Consider the following 23,128-nt stretch of genomic DNA (forward strand, 5'->3'; position numbering starts at 1 on the left):
TAAAAAGCATCATATAATAATAAAAGTAGGAAAGATTCTCTCTTGTATTTGTATTGGCTTTCTTTTTAGTGTGCTTTATTTATTTAGCATTTGTTGTTTTGTGCATGTACTTGTCTGAAATACCATGTGGGCCCAACCTATTGGAATCGGAGTGGGGTGTTTAACATCTTCCCTATCCCATTCGAATTTTATTCGGACTGGTTTACCTGGTGCCTCGAGGTTTGTAGTCACTATTAAACTAAAATGAATTTTGACGTGATTCTCGGAGGTCCCTTCACCTCAATTTCTCTTAGGTGGTGATTCCAAGTCTCTTAGGTGGTGATTCCAAGTTTCTATACGAGAAACGCCAAATTCAATGTTTTCTCAAAAAATTGGTGTACGTGACATCATCTTGGGCGTTGGATGATATGCTGAAAACAATATATAACACTAGTTCCTAAATGACGGAAATACTCCTGGTTTTAGTGTGAAAGGAAATCGAATCGAGCTATCGAAGAGTAGTTTCAATTTAGGAGAAGATGAGCGGGCTAGGAACAGCGGACTTCTTCTACAGAGAAGCTCAGCGTCTAGGCTACGTCGCACGGTCTGCATTCAAGGTTGTTGAGTTTATTCATTTTCTCTTTTCCTGGTTATATTCCCTTGGTTATTTTCATACCTCTACTTTGAAAAGAAAATTTTCATTTATCTTCCGTTTTCAACGATTCCCTTTCAAGAGCAGCTGCTGCAGATGCAGAAGCAATACAAACTGATAAAACCCGGCGCATCCGTTCTCGACCTCGGATGCGCTCCTGGTGCTTGGCTGCAGGTACCGATTTCGTCTTATCTAGATTCTTCTGGTGTTTTTTTATTTATTTTTATTTTTTATATTATAATTTGCATATCTATTCCAGTTGATCCCATGTTCTGTTTATTTTAATCCAGGTAGCCTGTCAGAGCTTGGGGCCTATGAAAAATGGTGGCATGGTTGTGGGTGTTGATCTGAAGGTAAAAACCATAATCATTATTATTATTATTATTTTGAAAAGGTAAGGTAATTTTATTCAAACAGAAAAGAGAAGATACAACAAAACCCAGGCCTCAAAGACAGCCTGAGAACAACACAAATTACAGACTCCACCAAGAAATATCTAGATGTTGTGCATTGTGCAGCTTATTTTACCGAGTTCCTATTTCTTGAGTCAGTAATCCTGGTGTCTGTGATTTGGAGTTGCAGAGCAGAAGGTGAAAGTTCCTTCTCTTCATTGTGATACGAGAGTGCGAACAGTTTGTGCTGATGTTATGAATCTTCCAAAAGAGCAAGCTAGGTTGCTCTCACCTAAGGTATTAAATTGTTCATTGTCTTGCTTCTCCCGACCTTCATTTCTTTGAATTTAGATTTTCTGCAAAATATTGCACACAAAACCAGGATTACAAATAAACATTTCTAGCATTTGTATTGAATATTGACGGTTCTGACAATGGAAGTTGGAGTTGCTGATGCCTACAATACTCATGCTTGATGCCATAACTTGCAAATGATAAGTTCCTCCTTGGGTGATTTACTTTGTGCACTCCATCAAACCATAGGATTACGATGTTAGTATATTTTTTCTGCATAGAGCTTGTTAGGAACTAACGTGACTTACCACAGGGAACCTAACTGTAGTTACTAAATATGTATTCTCAAAAAAGTATGATACGAACAACTTCATGTACAATTTGTTTTCAAGAAAGGAAAATATGACTAAAAATCCAATCTAACATACAAAGACTGGTAAAAGTTGAATGTGTTATCTTTTAAAAAAGTATGGAACGAAAAATTTGGCCCAATTTATATGTAAATATATGCATGATCCATTGAAATATGCATATTTTTACAAATATAACCATACTTTGTATTATAAAAATATATTAAAAATAAAGCATTTTAAAATCTAAACCATTTTTATTAATATTTTAAAATTAATGTATTTTAGATAATCTAAACTATCCATGCATTAAATTTTTATGAAAAATTACTGTGTTTTCCATATCTTTAGATAATTAGTGTTTAATATGTTTAGTCAAAATTTTTAAAATATGTGTTTAATACATGCATAATACATGTATGTACTAATTATGCACCTAACCCTATTTTTAGTGGGAGTTAACTTTAATTTATATGTTGGATTTTGCTGGATGAGAAACACTCTTTTCATTTTCTTGTCACTCCCAAGAGCAATGAGCATGGCATTCTCTTACACTTATTGACATGGGCATCATGACAGTCATAGAATCAGTGTAGGAATATTATTATTTTTAATTTTTTTCTATTTCTTGAGTGTTTTCTGTTTTAGGAATATTTTGATTATTTTACTCAATGTCAGTAGGTTCTAATTTGATAATTATGTTATTCATGTTTGACCTTTTGGTCTCACTGCACTAATTTAGGATTTTGTTTTGAATTGGCTTTCTTTTTACCAATCTACTAATAAAGAAGTGAGTACAGACCCAAGGTATAAATTACGGTCAATTATCTTGATGGAAACAAAAGTTACCTGGTCAAAGAGCCAATCAAACCACAGCTCCTTAAATAACCAGATAACAACTAATATGTCCAGTTTTCTGTAGGTGCCGATAATTCCGTTTAACAATACTGGTTTCCTGATAACTCTTTGGGTCGTCCATTATTTTCCTAATTTATGCTTAGTTTTAAAAGTCTGAACCCTCAGCAGGCATCGGGGGAAATAAGGTGCTTATGTATCTCTCCAACTTGGTGGATCTTTTCAGGTCCACAATAATGTTTCAATTCCTCTTGTGGGAAATTATTCTTTTGTTTGGTCTTCCATTTTGGTTTAATTCTGATTCAAGATACACACTATTTTGTCTTACTGGTTTTTCAGGGGAAAGGATTTTCTGTGATACTGTCAGATATGTGTCCCTTAGTTTCTGGAATCACAACTAAAGATGCTGCTTTGTCAGTTGAATTAGGAATGCGAGCTCTTGATTTGGCTGTTGGTGGAACTGTCTTATCTCATCCTGACAGTGATATTGATCAGGAGGAGCTGTCCGATAGCTCTACGTCTAAATCAGCTGGCAATGGTATTCTTCAACCTGGAGGCAATCTTGTAATCAAGCTTCTTGAGAGTGAAGATGTGCAAGGTAGCTGTTTCATGATAGAAGTAGTGGTCTTAGTTGCCTTTTCTCCTCTTCTCACAGTTTCTTATGATTGCTGTGCCTTGCAGAGTTTAGCCAAATTTGCAAACCCCGTTTTAGGAAGGCATCATGGTTAAGGCCCAAGGCAACACGGTCATCTTCAAGAGAGATTTATTTGATTTGTCAGGATTTGTGGTAGTTGATGAAAAGTTGCAGTATTTGATTCTTTTCCAACTGTAGCAGTTGCCAAATTCAAGAAACCAAAAAGAATAGTATCTACTGGATCACTGGCAGTAACCAAGATCTCAAATATGTTTGTCTTGTCTTGAGGATTAGGAATTGAATGTACAAGGAGTTTTATCTTGTCTTGAGGAAAGATTACATAGAGAATTATATTACATTCTTTTTTAAAAACTTCGTATCACCACTCTCATGTGCATAAGCATAAAGCCAGACGGCTATCATTTCCAAATTTTGTTCTACTACATATAATATGCAAAAGGGGATATGCTTTTACAGTTGAGATCGACAGCTGTTGTGTGCTACTAATTCTTGAGTCTCACTTAGCACACTATGCTAGCTCTCTTCCTGATCCATAACTTGTTATTTTTATTTATTTATTTATTTATTTATTTATTTCTTTGTAAGAGAAGCTCCACCAAAGATTACACGTTTGGCCAAGGTGGAGGGTAATTTATAAACGAGATAAAAGCTGTTTTGATTTCTGGCCAGGTTTGTCATGTAGTGAGCCTTACTATTGTTTTTCCTATTCATATACAAGAAAAGACAAGTGTTATTGAGCATATGGTTAGGGCTACATCCATGTCCTTAAAACTTGTCAAAAAGTAATACAAATTGTTTTTTCATCAGTTCAGATTAACAGACTTTTGCATTCAGTTGGATTGCCAATGTCAGTGTCTTTACATTTCACTTCATTTTTTTTCTTATAATTAAGCTGATGATAACTATAATATTCACTATCAAAGTCATAATTAGTAAGTCATTTGGTGCATATGATTTTTTGGAGAAGATCCTACTAAGGATGTTTTCTTATTGCCAAGATGTTCTTAATGTGCGGCTGCAGTGGTTTGTTGGGACAGTGTTCAGAGTGTTTTGTTGGTAGCAGATCCCTACTCTCTGGCCATTGCATGAATTCTACAATTTATTTATCCAATCTTAGATTTCTTCCTCTAGTGAAGAGACTGTAGTCCCTTAAGGCTGTGTTTGGTTTGAAAGAAAAAGGCAGGGAAGCCTGTACAAGGTAAAGAAGACTACATTGAACTGTTCTTGAATATTTGAATATGCCAGCTAGCAGAGACTGTAAAGCCATAGTAGAGATACACCACAGACTCAGATCCATTCTTGTTCATACCAACAACCATACCACCTTGCTAATCAACCTCTAAGTTGAAGAAGTTATTGTCAATCCATTCTAGGTGCCTTACCCTTTTAGGGGATGCTCACCGATGTGTATGTTTTTTCAAGACAAATACAGTTGCCTTGCCATAAAAAATATATTGATTTTGCTGATGTGGTGGTTGTTTTTGTTTTAAAAACAAAACCAATCATGTTGCTGAACATTCCTTTAGACTGAGCCAACCTTGTGCAGTTGTTGATCATGCCATCTTGCTCAGCTGGTAATGCTGGTACAGGTGCACGGTGGTAGCAATTCGTTTGCCAGGTAATCTGACATACGGACTGACTTGCTAGGTAACAATTGGCTTATAAAAACCATAGCCAAGCAGTTGCCTAAAAGGAGGGAAGACAAAATTTGTTTCTGGGCAAGCACTCTCCCCTATTATTTTTCAATCTATCTTATGAACCCTCCAAGTTGTATGCCTTGTTATTTGCTGCTATAATGTGATCAATGCAGCTTTTTATGCTCTATTTTGGAAGAGTGCAAATACAAATATGTTTAGTTCATAAAAATGCAAGGTTGCTTTAGTTTTGCAATGATAAATAAACTCTTGCTAAATGATTCTTAGTTGTGATGGATACAAATATGAATTCTAAGACTGTAATCCTTCTTTTTGACATTGGCCAATTTTGTTCTCATTTTGAATGCAAATATGTCTTGGATGCACTCTGTATGGCCCGGTACTATGGTTTCTTTTTAGCAGGATCTTTTCCCAACTCTAGGATTGGAAATTGATCTTCCCATTGATAATTGTCAGCAACTTTTGGTTGCTTTTCTGAATCAAAGGTTGATCAATTAACCAGCTTAACTACCTATCTTTTATGTTACTTATATCAATTTCCTTGACAGGAATTGTCTATGGGCAAATCTAGCCCTATATTTATGAATAATGAAATATGGATAGATTTTTTACCAGACAATGGAAAAATGTTCAATTTTAAATGTCCAGTTGATCTCCAAATACTGTCACATAGAGAAGGGTGATGGTAAAAGTCATGTGGCACCTGTTGTTAAGCATGTACTTGTCAGTTAGAAAAGAAAAGCATGCTCTCTTGTGCCAGTGCACGAAATTTTACAGGGGCTTCTGGTTTCTCCATGCATCTTTATGGATTGAAATAGACTGATCTATTTTGATTAACACATGGTAGACCAAGTAATGGTAAGGTCTATATATAAAAAGAAAACTCTTTACAGATATTGTCTAGCAAAGAAATCTCTTTACAACCATGTGTCATTTGACACTTATTGGCCTCCAAATGTTATAATTTACATACAACAAATGTAATAATAGTAGTATGACATCGTTTGCTTTACTGGACAACCACATAACATTCTCTAACACTCTTTCTTTTTTTAATTAGCTTCCAGCCTAACTGGTAACTTGAGTTGTCAGTTTTTTCTTCGCAAAGCATCTGTTCTGTTCAACATATGGTAGAATGAAATCTCTTCTCTCCCCAACTGATCATATCACTATCGAATATGGGTTCGTCCTAGTGACCAAAACTCCTGTATCATGGACAGGTAGGTGCCTAGTATACAAACAACATGGGGATAAGATCAACCAAAATATTTGGTAAGAGGATTCCAAATTCAAGGAGATGACAGTAATGCTTACTGGTGGTGTTTTTGCCCAAGGGAAGACATTCCAAAATCGCAAGGTCTCATCCCCTGCTCCAGTAACAATATTCTGCAAGCATATTCTAACTTTAGTGATCATGTTCTCTTGTGCATATCTCTGGAAATATCCATGAGTACTGGCTAGCTAGCTCATAGACATTCTTACTTCATGCTAAATTGCAGACCTACAAACGGAGATATTAGTAATTGGTACTTAATTATGGCCAAGGAGTATATTAGTAGATATCTCAAATACATGCAAGAATAGAAACCTGACTTCCTGTGTCTACACTGTTCAACTGGTTGCCATTTGTGGTGTTCCAGAAGTGAATACATCGATCAGCAGTTCCTCCCTTCTCCAGATGCAAGAAGGCCACTCTAGTGAGTAGACCAAGTAATGGCCTTGACAGCAGCTGTATGCTCTGTAAGTTTTAGTATTGGTTTCTGGGAATGCTGGTTCCATACTAACAACTGACCATAAACAGGAAAACCAGTTATCAGTTGGTACTTTTGAAGTTGTATTTAGAAATTGAGATACAGTATCTGAATATCTGATTGGTGAACCTGTGGTAGTACCTGATTATCATTGCCACCTGATGCAAGTTCCCTATCATCGTGAGACTACTACTTTAGCCCACATACCTGACAAATTGGAAACAAAGAAATATCAGATGGTTGTCTAGGCTTGATATCCCATTCAACAGACCAAATTTTACATGCACCAAGAGCTGCTAGTAAGTTATAACTCTGCCTACACTATGAGAAAGTCTTATGTTCATTCATTACAGATTGGTGCAGGATGTATGTACAGAACATTACTGATAAATTCATTTAAGTTTGTGGTGATTTTTTGCATATGCATATATTAATTGATGAATGCATTGGTGCATTTACGAGCACTCAGATTTTCTGTGTAAACATGAAGAAACAGAAGACTTTACCTCTAACTTTATGGCCTACAAGCTTGCTCACAAAGTCATTTGGGAACCAAGATCAGGCTGAGGTATACTGCGATCTCGTTCTTGCACTGAGTGTCGTCCCAAATCTATCACAAAGGTCAGAATGCTTGGTGAGTATTAACTGTAAAGTTATCATAAATTAGATGGTGAGAATTCTTGGTAAGTAGTACAATAAATTACTTGCCTGAAGTTCACCAAGATTTGTATCGATTAATATGTATGAGCCCTCACGGATTCACTGGAACTAGGTCCCAAGTCGCACAATTTTGTCACCTGGGTGAGAAAATAAGATAACAACTTCATTAGAAACCAATCTAAAGCCTGCAGCGCAATCCAGTAACACCCAGGACAAACAAAGACGAAGTTCAATTAAGTTCTGTTTCTATGTGTGTGTGTGATGTAAGTGGAATCTTTGAAAGAGAAAGAATCTTTACCTTGCTGGTTGATGCATTCCATAGATAAACACAGGTACCCAGTCCTACTGCAATTAGGACATTTTGTGAAGATCAGTCAGCAAGGTTCAGGTAGAGATCGTCTTGAAGCGAGTGGGCATCCAGCAACTCATTTTACCTTGAGTAAGAAAAACAGTTCTTGTACTTGCCACATTGGTGGTGCCTTTTTAAATAGTATAGCTATGTGGCAATCATCAATTAATCCTCAAGCATCCCAATCAGATTGTTTTTCCTATTTCTACTTGTATGCATTAAATCATCTCGACATTGTCATTTGTCAGCACGCTTTCAAATATCCCACGCTAACCAACTTCAGCAACCTGTTTTTCTTTTCTGAGATTTGCCTCCAACTTTGGGCTATTCCATGTATATGTAATGTTTACGAGATATTCCTTTTTCATGGAATGTTTTAGAAAAAATTCCGAAAACTTTAGTACCAGATTGGAAACGTCTACGACCTAATCTTTTTCCCACTTCAAAAATATTTTACTTCCCTAAAGGAAAATTTCTGATTAGTACCTTGTGCTTTGGGTGTAAAATTTCTGATTTTACTTCCCTAAAGGAAAATCCCGAACTTTAAAACGCGACAATTCATTATTCAAACTTTCAAAATGTGCCAATATAGTATCTACTGTTAATCAAATGTTAATTAACATTTAAAAAGGTGCAAATACCCTTCGAGTGTCATCTAATTTTCTTTATTAATCATTCAAACATTGACAAAAAATGAACAAAACCAAATCATTTTTCTCTTCCATTCAAGAAAGTTGGGGTCAGGTCTTAGTGAAGCATTCTGGTGACTAGAGGAGGCAAGGATTTGAGACTGTTCATTTTTTGTTAACGTTTGCATGGTTGATAAAAAAATAGAAATTGTGTCTTTTCAAATGCCACTTAACATTGAAATGCCAATAAATTTGCACTAATGCAAAATCATGGCAATGCAAATGATCTAAGTGTAAATTTTGACCTATTTTTATTTCAAATGTTTTCTTATTTTGTTTGATTGCAATACAAATGAAACAAATTAAGACATGAAGCAGAATAAAGTAAATTCCAAAACAAAATTAAACAAGAATTTGTATTTTTTACATTTGCTCTCCCACACATTTGTGCTAGTGCAAATAAAATTGCACTACAACCAAGCACAACCTTATTGGATTTTTTTGCTTTATTAGTAGTTTGGTCTATTGCCTTGTTATGGGCTTTTTGAGAAAATTCTTGATTAGTACCCTAAACTTTAGGGGTTGTGTCAAGTCAGTCCCCGAACTTCAAAGCATGTCTATGTAGTATCCCAAACATTCAGAATGTGTCTAATAGGTCCTTATTGTTAATAGTTTGTTAGTTAATTTTGGAAATGTCAAAACTACCCATCAGGTGTCATCTAATTTTCTTTATCTACCACTCCACGTAAACCAATTTAAACAAAATTCCTTCTATTTAAATCTTAATTCCAGTAAACTATGTTGTTGTTCCACCTTGATTCCAAGCAATCTTGTTTTCTGGCTTGTGGAATGATGGATAACCGGTTACTAACAATAAATTTGTAGTTAATGAAGTCAAATCCAAACACGAGTAAATTCTGAAATGAGCAAAGAATAAACTAAGTTATACTATTGTTATGCAACATTAACAATCAATATAACCTTTCCCTTGTAAATGCTAAGACTGACATCATTTCTCCCCTTGCATCCTAGTTGAGATAAGAAGGTTGTAACAATTACCCAAGATGGATTTTAGAATATATAGGAAATTTTCATCAGATACATAAAATAAAAAAAATAAAGAATATACAAGAAATCATAGTAATGGTGGTTTCAACCGTCGCCGGAACTTGGTTAGTTCCTAGCACCATCTTAGCAATGGTGTAGGTCTTCAGTCTCAAGGTAGAAGACAATGAACAATATCTTCTTTCAATGGTGGTTTTGATATTTTAAACGTTTTAAATAACACGTCATCACGTGATATAAAGAATTGATGGACTGTTAATGGCAAAGACCTATTAGACACATTCTAAAAGTTCGGGGTACTACATAGACACATTTTGAAGTTTGGGAATTGACTTGACACAATCCCTAAAGTTTATGGTACTAATCAGGAATTTTCCCTTGTAACTTTGTTTTTACATTTTTTACTGATTGATTATGATTGACTGTAGTACCTCTTAGCTTTTCTAAATAAAAAATGCCTTCTTAAGCATGCAAAAAAAGATAAAGAAATGTTAAAACCTTTTTGCTGATAAAACTTTGATCGAGTTAGATATAATTCTATATTAGGAAAGAGATGAAAATATTGAGTAGATTGTCTTTATTCCTCCTTATTTTTCGGTGTAATTGGTAAGAAAATGAAAGGAAGGCAAACACTTAATTTCTTCTTTAACATATCTTTTTAGAGTTAAGCTACCATCCATTTTCGAATATTTGCTAAAGATGAAGACGAGGTTTCTATATAATTCGCTGAACCCACTTCTAATCCAGTGGTAAGTTATTAAAATATTTGTGGGTTTAATATTAATTTTTTAAAATTCCCTTGAATTTTCTCCAAATTCTAAAAAGAAAACCTAGGATCCCCATAAACACATTTCTACAATACACCCAAATTCCCACAACCCTATATTTAAACTAACCCTAAAATTTAATGCATTTTTAGGTAATTTCTTTAGGACGGGGAAAAATTGGGGATTCCCCATCCCCAATGAAGGAAGGGTGCCATGTAAGGGTGTTAATGGACCAGTTTTGGATTGGACCTTGTCCAGTCCAAAATCAGTTTGGATGGACCAACAAGAAATATTGGATTAGACCAATCTGGTCCAAAATATTTATTAGATTGGACTGGACCTGGTCCATCTGTAATAAATTTATATCGGGTTTGGTTGGATTAAGCCAATTTTTGGTCCATAGATATAAGATAAGAATATATGTGTCAATGGATCAGGTTTGGATTGAAACCAATCTAAATCAAAATGAATTTGAATAGATTAGACGGTCCAGACATTGAATTTGATCAATCTAAATTGGTTCAAAACATTCATTGGATTGGGTTAGATCTGGTCTATTTATAATGGACTCACATTGGACTGGATCGGATTGGACCAAATTCAGTTCAATTGACACCCCCAATGCCATGCCCCAGCCTGCCCTATCACTGGGGACGGGGAGGGGGTTCCCCGTTGCCATTCCTAATTTGCTATGTTAAATCAAATTTCAACCAATAACTGTGATGGATGACTTTATTACTATTTCTAGTTTTTCTTCACAGTGTAGTTCATCCATCATAGATTTTGCCTTTTTTAGATTGCCTGCCTATACAAACTTGATAAACAAGTAAAATTTGCAAAAGGGGGTTTATTATTTCTCTTGGGCTGCATTTGGTTTAAAGGAAAAAATAGGGAAAGGAAGGGTCCGAAAGGATAGGAAAACCTTTACAAACCTTGTATAGATTTCCTTGCCTTTCCCTTCCTTTTCCTATCTTTTCCTTCAAACCAAACATAGTCTTAGGAATGTGATCCAAATAAACTTAAAAAATTTTAAACCAAATGCCTAATTTGCACCCTTGCTGAAAATATTATATTCTGTAAACTTCTGGATATCAAATATTAGCATTATGGGTAGAGATGCAATTACAAACACTAGAAAACAAAAATATAAAGGTTGTATTTTTTGGTCAAATTTTCAAAAAGAAAATCCATTTTTTATATTGGTTATAACTTAGAACTTTATTTTGGTATCATATAACTCATATCACATAGAAATTAGGGTAAGGACAAAGCATGATGCATCTGAATAGGGGTGCAAACCGGGTACCCAATTTGAGTAATTAATAAGGCTTATAAAAAAAAAGAATAATTAATACAATTTGAGAGTTTGTTCAAACTTAAATAAATTCCCAAGTCAAGCTTGTCCAAATTGCACCCCTACACGTGAGGCTTGTCAGCCATAAACCCAATACCCCCATACCACGTCAATGGACCGGTTTTGGATTGGATCCCGTCCAGTCCAAAATCAATTTAGATGGATTAGACGGATCAACAAGGCATATTGAATTGGACTAATCTGGTCCTAAATATTTATTAGATTGGACTGGACCTGGTCCATTTGTAACAAATTTATACTAGATTAGGTTGGATTAAGCCAATATCTAATCCATTGATATAAGATAAGAATATGTGTCAATGGACCAGGTTTAGACTGAACCAATTTAAATCAAAATGAATTTGAACAGATTGAATAGTCCAGACATTGAATTAGACTGGTCCAAATTGATCTAAAACATTCATTAAATTGAATTGGACCTGATATATTTATAATAAATTCACATTAAACTGGATCAAATTAAACCAAATCCAATCCAAATGGCACCCCTACCACGAAATGCCTACGATTCCAATGGTTTGATCATGTACCTCGTATTTTAGGGAGGTGCTAAGTAACCATTTTAAATATTGAATCATGTACTTGTTTAAAACTTGGGGTTAGGCCTAAGGAAAAATGCAGTATAATTATCCAAATTTATGTTATGAAATTAGATGGTTAATTAACGTAAAAAAACAACTTTATAATTAATGCCTATACCAAATGTCTTAAAAATTTTGGAATGTACAGATTTTCGAATTTTACATATTTTGACCAAATGAAAAACAATTTTAAGTTTAGAGAAAAATTAATATTCTTAAACCGCCATAACTACTTTCTTGCGCTCATAATAATGCCAATGTGAATTATTGAACCTAATGTACGAATGTCATATAATAATGTCAAGCAATCGGATCAGCCTAAACCCAACTTGAGTCCAATCCGACCCTACGTTTTGAGATGAAGTAATCGGATCAACTAATCCCAACCTGAGTCCAATCCGATCTTACGCTATCTGGATCGGATTGGATTATGGTTAATTACTTAAGTGTTTTGTGTGAGGTTCAACTTCAACAACTCGGATTGGATTAGGGTTAAGCTCAATCCGATCTTACTCGGTTCGAACAATAGACACTTGTGAAATAATCGTATCGGATTAGAGATTTGGCATACTTGTTTCGGTCTACCTTGTATCGAGTTCGCATCATGTGAACCTGTGAGTTCACGGTGACTCGGTGAGCATGAACCCGCTAAGGAGAGGCGGCCACGTCAACAATTCAAAACCCTATGACGTTAGTGGGTGTTCAACCGTTAGCTGAACAAATCTGGTTGAATCATCCACAAAAAACAAAAAATTAACAGAGGTTTTTTTTTTTTCAAAGTTTCAAGCAATATTTTTAAAATCGGACGGTCGGACCAGAAAAAGGAACTGATCATTTGACTGGTTTTACTTCACCTCAGAACTGTCTTTTTGGCTAAAAATCATTAATTTGGTTAGTGAACCATTGACCCGAAAGTTTGAACCATTGTACATTTTTTATTTGGCCGTTTTTTTATTTTTTTGTCAGAATAAGTCATCCATTCAGTTCGAACGGTCGGACCGTTCAACTCAGGAACTGGATCCCTGAATGGTTCGTTGTCCGGTTCGGTTTTAAAACCTTGGTTTCAAGATCATTCGAACTCATGTCTACCCATTTCTTCTCTTCCTCTCCTCCGAATCCTACCCCAAGCATCCCGCCGGCTTACACACCATACACCGGCGTCTGTGACCGTGGAATGGCAGCAAGAATTCCAGCATTCCGGCATGTACTCTCCGGTTTCAAGGTCATTCTTCTTCTTCTTCTAATGTTATTTTTTATCTTCTCTTCTCAACAGATGGAAGATCCCTTAGTAGCTCTCACCGGCGGTCAGTAGTCACCGGAACAAACGTAATCTCCCCAATCCCTAACTCATATTACCCTGTTTTCGGTTTCTCCCTACAGGATTTGATCTGGGTTGGTTTACATGCGTGGTGTGTGGAGTCGGTTTCTTGTCTGTCATTCTTTTCTTTGCTGTTAGTAGTGTGTGGAATCTGTGGATTGTTGTAGGCAATGGGAAGAAAGAATGATATGTTCAACCCAGTAATTTTTAGGGGAAACCAGATCATATCCTAGCTTTTCTATTCTACCAAGAACCATGTTCATTGGCCATCCTTGCACATGAATGAAGCATATCAACCGATTTTATATAGATAATTGTTTTTCTTCATTTTTGTCAGTAAACACCGTCATAGATGGGGAACTCATTTTGTTGAGTTGTTTTTCTTCGTTTTTGTCGGTAAACACGGTCATAGTGTGAGATGAGCAAAGGCTCTCCCGGCATCTTTATAAGGGCACGTGACCCTTGGTAGGGTGTCCACGGTTTTTGTTTTGTTTTGTTTGTTTTTTCAAACTGAACCAGTCCCATTGTTTTTTCGATTTCTCCGAACTGATACCATGGGTTAATTGGTTGATCGGTTTCGGTTTTTGACTGATCTGGTTCTTTAGTTTTTTTGTTTTTTATACTTATAATATATATTATATAAATATATGTATAATATTATTTTATAAATAATAAATGATATATAATATATTATAAATATTATAAAAATATAATGTATGTATATACTTGTATATAAAATGCATATATTTTTATATATAATATATAGTTAATATGTGACACACACACACACACACACACATATATATATATATATATATATATATATATATATATTGGTTGGTTTGGTTAATTGCCGATTTTTTTTAGTTAACCAAAAATCGAACTGGTCCTTTAGTTTTTTCAAAAATGTTGAATTGAAACCAAATCGATTGGTTAATTGCCGATTCATTTTTCAGGTTTTTATGGACACTACTAACCAAAGGTAACACTTTTGTGTCTAGTTCACCTGCCAAAAAAGCACATTCCAACCCTCTACCAACATAATCTCACACCACACATTTTATACATGGCAGGTCCCACTTTTATGGTGGGTCCCAGTCTCATAGTGAGATGTGTGGTGTTAGATCAAGCTGGTAGAGGGTTGGAACGTGTTTTGTTGGCAGAAATCTCAATTCAACACTCTTATTTTTCTCATTTCTTTTGTTATCTTAGGTTTTTTAGCTCCGCTTAGCCTACTAATGTCTTACTGACTTGAGTGGAGTTCACATCTTTGCCCCACAATGCCCCACAGCACATCTTTACTGTGTATTGAGAACATCTTTCGATGATAGTATCAGAACCGATGATGTCATCATCGGGAGATGTTCTCCAGACACGGCGGGGATGTGCTGTAGGGCATTGTGGGGTGGAGATGTAAATTCACTTGAGCGTGGAATAACCCCTCTCCGGGGATTACCCCCGGGCCCCTTAACCATTTGTTTACCCGTAAGTTGCCGGAAGTGCTCAGCTCATTCAATTCACCAGACTGATCTCATCTCGTCAGAAGCATCAGAAATTTCATACCGAACTTGACCCATTGACATCCAAAGCCCATCTTTTTGTTAAGGATTAGGATTATTAGTTCATTGACATTTCTGATCCTTTTTCTTGTTGGCGGTCCGAGCCCAAACGAGTTACATCGGTTTAGTTCAAATTGGGCTTGGGTTGGGTTGACAAATTCGGGCTTTAATGTTGGGTTGGACCAAGCCCAAACGAATTTTGTTTTTTTTTTTCGAATAAATAGATGATTCTTTCCTTCCCCCACGTGGCATGGGTCCATGACCATGACGTATGTGCAAGTTCATAACGTCGATGGAGGCCCATCTAGAAGTGGGCCCAATCACGGTCCAAATTTATGTAATTGATTTGGGCTGAATGTCACCAACTCACCATGACCACCAGACAATAGAATCAGGATATGAGAGAGGTGACAAATTTTGCGGAGCCAGAGCGCTCGTGGCGCTAAGATTTGCATGGAATCTGTTTGACATTGTCAAATTGTCATGTTGTGACGTGTCATTATTGGAGCCCCACGTCGCCAAGAGAGAAGAGGAGATGATTGAATTGAGTTGGTTTTAATTATTGCGTGGAGGCCCCGTAATTTTTTTGTCCGTCTCCTACGTTCCTTCGTTGGCCTCGGGGTGCTGTATCGTTCTTTCTCTCTGGTTGGAGGTGGAGGTGGAGGAGGAGGCGGATCGGAGTTGGTGGTAGCGGCCGGGAGTGGTGCCGTTGAGCGAAAGCGCGCGCGCATCACGACCACGCACACCGATCTCCAAATGGATTCGAATTGCGTTTTCTCCGACGACAGCCCAGCTGTTAACTCCACAGCTGTGGCTGTTGATAAGGACAAGAACAGCCAGTCTGCAGTGAAATGGACCATCGATCATCTGTTGATGAAAAACCCTAATGTCGTTCTCATCCACGTCAAGAACCGTAATTTGCATCCCCGTAGGTACCATCTCTCTTTCGTTGTCATCGTCGATATCGCTATCATCACTGTAGCTATTACTTGTCCTCCTTTGCGGGTTTTGCAGTGAGCATGGGCATAATCGATACTGCTCTCGACTCCAATCGCGAAGTTGATACCGAGACGCAACAAATTTTCCTTCCTTACCGTGGATTCTGTAGTCGTAAAGGGGTATGTACGCTGTGCCATTGATTATGGGTTAATCAATCATGTTGCAGAACCTAGCTAGAGCTAGCTTCAGCGCTTAAGCCGCGCTTCCAACCTAAACCAGGCTAAACACACGACCGGCCGACCGATCATCAATCTTCAGGCGTCCGCAGCGCAGCTAATATTGAAGAATTTTCATTTCCTAGTAGATTTCAAATTGACCCTTTCAAGACTTTTCTCTGTTCTGATGGATCCTTGGAGTTTCTGCAGGTTCAAGTGAGGGAGGTGGTTCTTGAAGATGTTGATGTTTCAAAAGCAATAACTGATTATATCAACAATAACTACATCAGCAACATTGTCGTCGGTGCATCAAGTAGAAACGCCATTACAAGGTTCTCTCTCTCTCTCTCTCTCTCGATCTCGATCTCGATCTCGAATCTTAACGCTTTCAGTACTGTGTCCACATGCAGGAGGTTCAGGAACGCAGATGTAGCATCTTGCTTGACCAAATCTGCACCAGACTTTTGTACGGTTTACGTTATTTCGAAAGGAAAGGTGTCGACCGTCCGATCAGCAAGTCGTCCTGTCCCTGCCCCTTCGAATCCCAATCCACCACCCAGCAAGCAACCATTAATAGTCCTTCCTCCCCAGTTTCCCCCCGATCAATTCGAGTCCGACGATTCAATTAAGTAAGTCGATCGTAACATAAACAAATAACCAAATAATAAGGCTCATTTGTATGAACTGATGATCTCAGTCTCCCTCTAGTTCGTAGTCGGTAAATCGTAGTAGCTCGATCGTCGCTCTGGTATTCTAGTTCGTAATCTATTAAATTGCTTCCCCACTTTCAACCCAGAAATACACATTATTCTTGTGTATTTTTTTTAATTGTTGTTTTTAATTTGGGATACAGATCACCTTTTGGTAAGGGTTGGAAGAGTCCAGGTGGTGCAAGTCTGGAGAGAGGGTCCATAGAAAGGAGCAGTGATTACGGTTCAGGATCAATGCGTTTCCTATCAGGCGATTTAACTTCAGAAAATCTAGAACTCCACTCTGATACTAGTCCCAGGAGCTCCTCATCATCATCAACACAAAGCGTGGTAATTGCAATACTTCTTAAACACCGTCCTTATCTGTCTGATTCTGATCATCAATGCATCTTCTTCTTCTTCTTCGTGACTGATCGATGGCTTTACTGCAGCGTGAAGTGGAGGCCGAGATGAAGAGGTTAAAGTTGGAATTGAGGCAAACGATGGAACTGTATAGCGTAGCTTGCAAAGAAGCAATCTCCGCCAAGCAAAAGGTGAAGCCATCCACCAACTAATTAAAGATTTTATATGATTATTATCATTTTTGTGACTCAAGGAGAAAATAGAGAGCCTTGTGCCACTGATACTTGAATTGCAGGCACTAGAGCTTCATCAATGGCAGATGGAGGAATCCCGCAAATTGGAGGAAGCCAGACAAGCCGAAGAGGCAGCCCTCGCGATTGCTGAGAAGGAGAAGGCCAGGTGCAAGGCAGCCATTGAAGCTGCCGAAGCGGCGCAAAGGCTAGCCGAAATGGAAGCAAATAAGAGAAAGAATGCAGAAATTAAGGCCATGCGCGAGTTAGAGGAGAAGGTTAGAGTGTTGGATGCATTGGCCAGTAACGACTTTCGCTACAGGAAGTACACCATAGAAGAGATCGAAGCTGCCACTGAATCCTTCACGCCGTCTATGAAGATCGGTGAGGGTGGATATGGTCCCGTGTATAAAGCCACACTCGATCACACCCCCGTCGCTATCAAGGTTCTAAGACAAGATGCAGCTCAAGGAAGGAAGCAATTCCACCAAGAAGTATGTTCTGGTTCTGGTTGCACTACTAAACTGAATTTAATTCAAAACAAAATAAGGGCCGTAGGGGTGACCAAGAAAAACCCAAAAACCATAAAACCGAACTGAATAGAAGAAATCGAACCAAAGATTCAGGTTAATCGAACTGATATATATATATATATATATATATATATATATATATATATATATTATTTACTATTTATAATATAATATCTTATGAAAATTGAAAATTGACGAAAAATAGATGAACCGAACCGGCGGTTAACTGAACTGATCCATCGGTTAACCGATTGGTTTGGTTTTGGTTAGCAAAAACCAATTCCACCGATTCAGTTTGGAAAAAAAGACCAATGATTCGATTATCAAGATGAGACAAAATTACTGTTTTTTTTTTTTATGGTTAAAGCAATCATTTTCGTATTTACTTGAAAAATAAAGAACATAAGCAAATTCAAATAGCCATGTAAATTTTCTCAGAAAAACGATTAGTAAGTAAATTCCCGAAGGGCCTAAGAGCTAATATAATTAAGCTATAGCAGCCTGAAAACTGGTGAATTAATGCATTGATGCAGGTAGAGATATTAAGCTGCATTAGACATCCAAACATGGTTCTATTGCTAGGGGCCTGCCCCGAGTACGGATGCTTGGTTTATGAGTACATGGAAAATGGGAGCTTAGAGGATAGGCTGTTCCGGAGGGGGAATACTCCTCCAATCCCGTGGCAGATCAGGTTCAAGATAGCAGCAGAGATAGCGACTGGGCTTCTCTTCCTCCACCAGACTAAACCAGAGCCACTGGTGCACCGGGACCTTAAGCCTGCAAACATCCTCCTAGACATCAATTACGTGAGCAAGATAAGCGATGTTGGGCTAGCACGGTTGGTCCCGCCTTCTGTAGCTGACAGTATCACACAGTATCACATGACAGCAACAGCGGGGACATTTTGTTACATAGACCCAGAGTACCAACAGACAGGAAAGCTGGGGATTAAATCGGATATATACTCTTTGGGAGTGTTGTTGCTTCAGATTATCACGGCAAGACCTCCGATGGGTCTCACTCACACTGTGGAGAAGGCCATCAGCAAAGGAACATTGGCGGAGCTGCTTGATCCGACAGTGCCGGACTGGCCCGTTGAAGAGGCTCTAGTGTTTGCAAAGTTGGCGTTGAAGTGCTCGGAGCTAAGGAAGAAGGACAGACCCGACCTTGGAACAGTTGTTTTGCCTGAGCTGAACCGACTTAGAAATCTTGGGAATAACGAACTACCTACCTTGAACTACTTCAACTATGGACCACGCTCTTCTAACGTTTCCAGTTCACAATATTCAACTCCCCGGTTCTCATTTCCAAGTCTGGTTAGTTCATGCACTTGTTAGCTAGCCATATAAAAACTAGCATCTGGTATATATTTTAGGAAGAGCTTCTTCAATTGAAACTAGCTAGCTGAAAGTGATAATCCATACGGCTAGCTGTTTATTAATTTATTATATATATATATATTTGATACTAGAGTTTTTATTTATTTGATTATGGTAATCATCAGGAATTCATGAAGTCAAGTTCTAGTATGACGCTACTTCAACAGAAGCCGGCGATGAAAATTACCTGGCACTGATCGGAGGAAGAAGATGAACGCCTGGAAATTAAGCTAGTTGAACATGTGGAAGGTGGAGACTAGGTGACAAATCAGATGGGCTATCAAAAACAAGGTGACGAAACAGCAGCATGGTTGTTCTTGTACCTTTGTGAAGTTTTGTTTGCAACATCCGATAATTTAGTAAAGAAACGCTTCTTTCTCTAATCTCTAATAATGTTCATGGTCTTTTGGAGAATGCCCTCTTGCGATATGAGTCATATGACACTTGTTAGCCGTGCATGGCGTGCTTCGGAACGTCTGAGTTTAGTTCTAGATCATAATGTGTATCACAGACTATCATATTATAGAACAAGTCACACCTTGGGACACTCAAGCCCCCTTTAGAAGGGCATCCCCTTTGAGATATATTGATCTGTTTTCAATGAACCATTCACTCCAGAAGCCAATTTCTTGGCTGAATGAAAGCGTATTTGAGCTTTTCAGCTTTTCACCAAACTTTAACTAGGCTGTCCATGTAGGTCATAAGCCACTGTGAAAACCGGAAAACCCTCCAAATTGACATTCAATAATTAAGCATTGGTTTGGTATATTTATATTTCAAATCCCAATGCTTTCGCACAACACCACCCCAATATCAAAGTTGTGGTAGTTTTAAAAAGTCTACACACCGAATTATGCGCACCCCACTTTTTTTTTTTTTTTGTGGCCACATTATCCAAAAAAGAAATAATAAAAAATGGCATATAGAATTATATAAAAATTTGCCTTTCGGGCAGCTAACCCGACTCCGAATCTTCTGCCCAGAGTTCTGTCCACGTCTACTCACAATACACTATTCTCGTGAATTGAGAATATTTCTCCCTGCATAATATTACGTAGAGGATGAGATATTTTCATATATGATTACAATTAACGTGAGCAAAATTTTCATGGACAGGAGATCCGGAGTCAGCTAACCCAGCCATGTTCTTGCTAAGGTTAAAGTTTTCAAAATTGTTATTTTGGAAAAATGATTCCCTCCTGAAAACTGAAAGGATGCCCACGAAAGCTTTGTTACAGTGGATGACAGACATGGCCATGCCTCTTGTTTTGTAGAAAATTTTTGAGCACGTACATCTTGGATAGAGCATAATAAAACTTGTTATTTTGAAGTGTAAAGACTAAAGAGATCACTTCATCTATAACAATAGTACAACAAACACTAACTAACAGTACAACGACCAATAATAATAATAATAATAAAAAAAAAGATCAGATTTCAAGCCAGGTCTTGTACATCTGTGTTTACTTGGTGGGGTGGCAAGAAAGTGGCAAAAGTGTTGCGACCATGGTATTGCAGATGAATCAAAGCCCGGAAAGCCCACACGCTTGGCCCGGGCCTAGGGCCAAGACCCATCCATTAAGTGCTAAACCCAACCCGACCCACGATCACCACTACCCTAACCCCCTCAACCAGGATGAATCATGAAAGTGGCTAGAGGCTTCACCAGAAAAGGCTAGCTAGCACACCTCCTATCAAACGCAAACTGTCTGTTTAAAAATGGACAATTCAACATTTCAATTTCCGTTGGCACAAAAGCAGTCAGTTCCTACATGTTGGGGCTTATTGGCTTAACAAGTCCACGTTCTCTACGACTAAAACCTCTGTTTTTTACTATGAATATCCGAAATACATGATACTGGTGAACCGGTATTATAATATCTTAAAAATAATCGGTATTATAAAAATAGTAACAAATAAGAGCAAGGATTAGCTGAACGCAATAGCTGATGTGGAACATTATTATTGATTCTACAGCCTGCTAAACAACCAACATTGTTTTCCATTTGTCAAATATTTAAATTATGCTACTTTCTAGTCAAGGATTGATATCATGGTGTTTGTACATCATGGAAGATCATCATTCAGATACGTATGATAAGGTTATGTTCGGTTTGAAGGAAAATGCAGGGAAATGTAGGGAAATCTTTACAAGCCTTGTATAGGTTCCCCTGTCTTTCCCTTTCTTTCTCTACCTTTTCCTTCAAACCAAACATAGCTTAAAGGTTCATTTTCTTCTGCTACGTCTATCTACACTTGTATATATCAATCACCGCCCAAAATGAATTGGGAGAGAAACAAGGAGACCAAGAAATGTATTGTAAAGCGGCATTTTTATTGCTTTTACACGCGAATCCGCTTCTTTTTAATCTCGTTAGTCACCCTTATTTTCCCAAGTCGATTTTTTTTAAAGGTTTTCTCAAGTTGATTAATCATTATTTTTTATCAAATGACTATTTGAACACCTTTCTTATTAATTTTTTACCCAGATCCATTCAATTCTGAACTCTAATGGTATTTTGAGCAGTTAACAATGAATTTGGCCCTTGCCCACATCTTTGATAAGGGCGTTTTGCTTCAAATTGCCAACCTTGTTTTCTAAGGCAATGTTTGGCATTGATGTTGTTGCTTCAGAAAACGGTGACATATCGTCACATTGGAAAAATCGGTGTTCTAGAAAACAGTAAAATGTTTAGAGCCGCTTTTCCATAAAAAATGATGCTCCAAGCCATACCTTGGAACATGATGTGACAGTGACATGGACTTCCTATAATGGGTACCAATACTGAAAACAGATATGGAGCATTAGTACCAAACAGAAAGTGCTAATGTTGCCCTAGGAAACGTCCTACCTGACAACAACGCTTTTTTTTTTTTTAAAGACTCAGGTTTTACAAAAAGCGATACTTCCAACCCACACATATACAACACCATTCAGCATTGATGCCAAACATATACTATCCGACAATTGCTTAGAAATTGCTAGTCGTCAATCTTCTTCATATATCACAGGGAAAGCCTATGCTACCAAAAAAATATGATAATCGAAGGGCTTTGACCAATCAACCCTCCTGCAGAATTTCGATAATAATTATCACTTTATGATATCGGTTTTACCCGTTGATTGGTTTCAAGTTTTCCGGTATAGTGTCTTTCTCGTATCATAGTAGAACATTTTTTTGGTGAAAAGAGAATCAAACTTCAGAAGTTAAATAAATAATTTTTTATAATACTGCGAAGGTATGATACCTGAAAAGCTTTAACAAACAAAAAAAATGAAAAGAAATGAAATGAAATGAAAGAGAAGAAATCTATTAAGCATTCCTAAAGGTGGGCACCCTGGCTTCATGCATAGAATTTCCACCTTTAATGGAAGTACTGTCTTTCCGTTCGGGTCCATGAGGTTAACAACCCTAATGAATGAGCTCTGTTCAAAATGGTATCAGTGATCAGAGCATGTAGTTGTGGTTGGGCAATGTCAAGCTTATTATCGTAGCCTGGGATGCAATGAATTAGGGGTCAGGCTGTGGGTTGATTTGAACAACGTTCAAAGTATCAATACACTGGTTAGGCGTATCGGCATGTATCAATACTTTTTATGTTTTATTTTTCTTTTCAAAATCAGTTCAGAGGGGTTGGTTTAAGCCCCAACTATCCTTGGTCAAACCCAATATAATCCCTATAGGGGCATATATCGGAAAGTTACCGGCATGATACGTATCAACCTATAAGTATCGATACTTTGAACCTTGAATTTGAATGACCAGTCAAAGGAAATCTAAGGAGTGTCCAAGTGTCCAAGTGTCCAATTCCAACCAAAACAGGGATGCACAGCACGATTGGTCCAAAGGCATCAGTTGACGCTCATGGAATAAATGGGACACAGCGGATATG

General features: G+C 37.5%; 2 protein-coding genes across 4 annotated transcripts; both read left to right on the forward strand.

Moving 5' to 3' along the window:
* The first annotated feature begins 246 nt into the window (after positions 1-246).
* On the forward strand, positions 247-3,637 carry LOC104600651 (FtsJ-like methyltransferase family protein). 2 transcript variants are annotated; one of them, XM_088892608.1, is made up of 6 exons: positions 247-596; positions 714-805; positions 922-984; positions 1,219-1,320; positions 2,862-3,120; positions 3,204-3,637. In XM_088892608.1, exons 2-6 carry the CDS (start codon positions 728-730, stop codon positions 3,311-3,313), a joined length of 612 nt encoding a protein of 203 aa, XP_088748734.1. In that variant the 5' UTR covers positions 247-596; positions 714-727; the 3' UTR covers positions 3,314-3,637. The 2 variants fall into 2 exon arrangements, with proteins under 2 accessions (XP_088748734.1, XP_010262027.1); XM_010263725.3 differs by having other exon boundaries at positions 719-805.
* An 11,816-nt stretch (positions 3,638-15,453) lies between these two features.
* On the forward strand, positions 15,454-19,648 carry LOC104600805 (U-box domain-containing protein 52). 2 transcript variants are annotated; one of them, XM_088893596.1, is made up of 9 exons: positions 15,454-15,814; positions 15,901-16,004; positions 16,251-16,372; positions 16,451-16,669; positions 16,894-17,080; positions 17,182-17,283; positions 17,388-17,816; positions 18,389-19,171; positions 19,360-19,648. In XM_088893596.1, the coding sequence occupies exons 1-9, from the start codon at positions 15,643-15,645 to the stop codon at positions 19,429-19,431; spliced, it is 2,190 nt and encodes a 729-aa protein (XP_088749722.1). In that variant the 5' UTR covers positions 15,454-15,642; the 3' UTR covers positions 19,432-19,648. The 2 variants fall into 2 exon arrangements, with proteins under 2 accessions (XP_088749722.1, XP_088749723.1); XM_088893597.1 differs by having other exon boundaries at positions 15,475-15,818.
* The last annotated feature ends 3,480 nt before the right edge of the window (positions 19,649-23,128 follow it).

The sequence above is a fragment of the Nelumbo nucifera genome, chromosome 8 (assembly GCF_055504915.1).
Source record: "Nelumbo nucifera cultivar China Antique chromosome 8, China Antique-T2T, whole genome shotgun sequence".
NCBI lineage: Eukaryota > Viridiplantae > Streptophyta > Magnoliopsida > Proteales > Nelumbonaceae > Nelumbo > Nelumbo nucifera.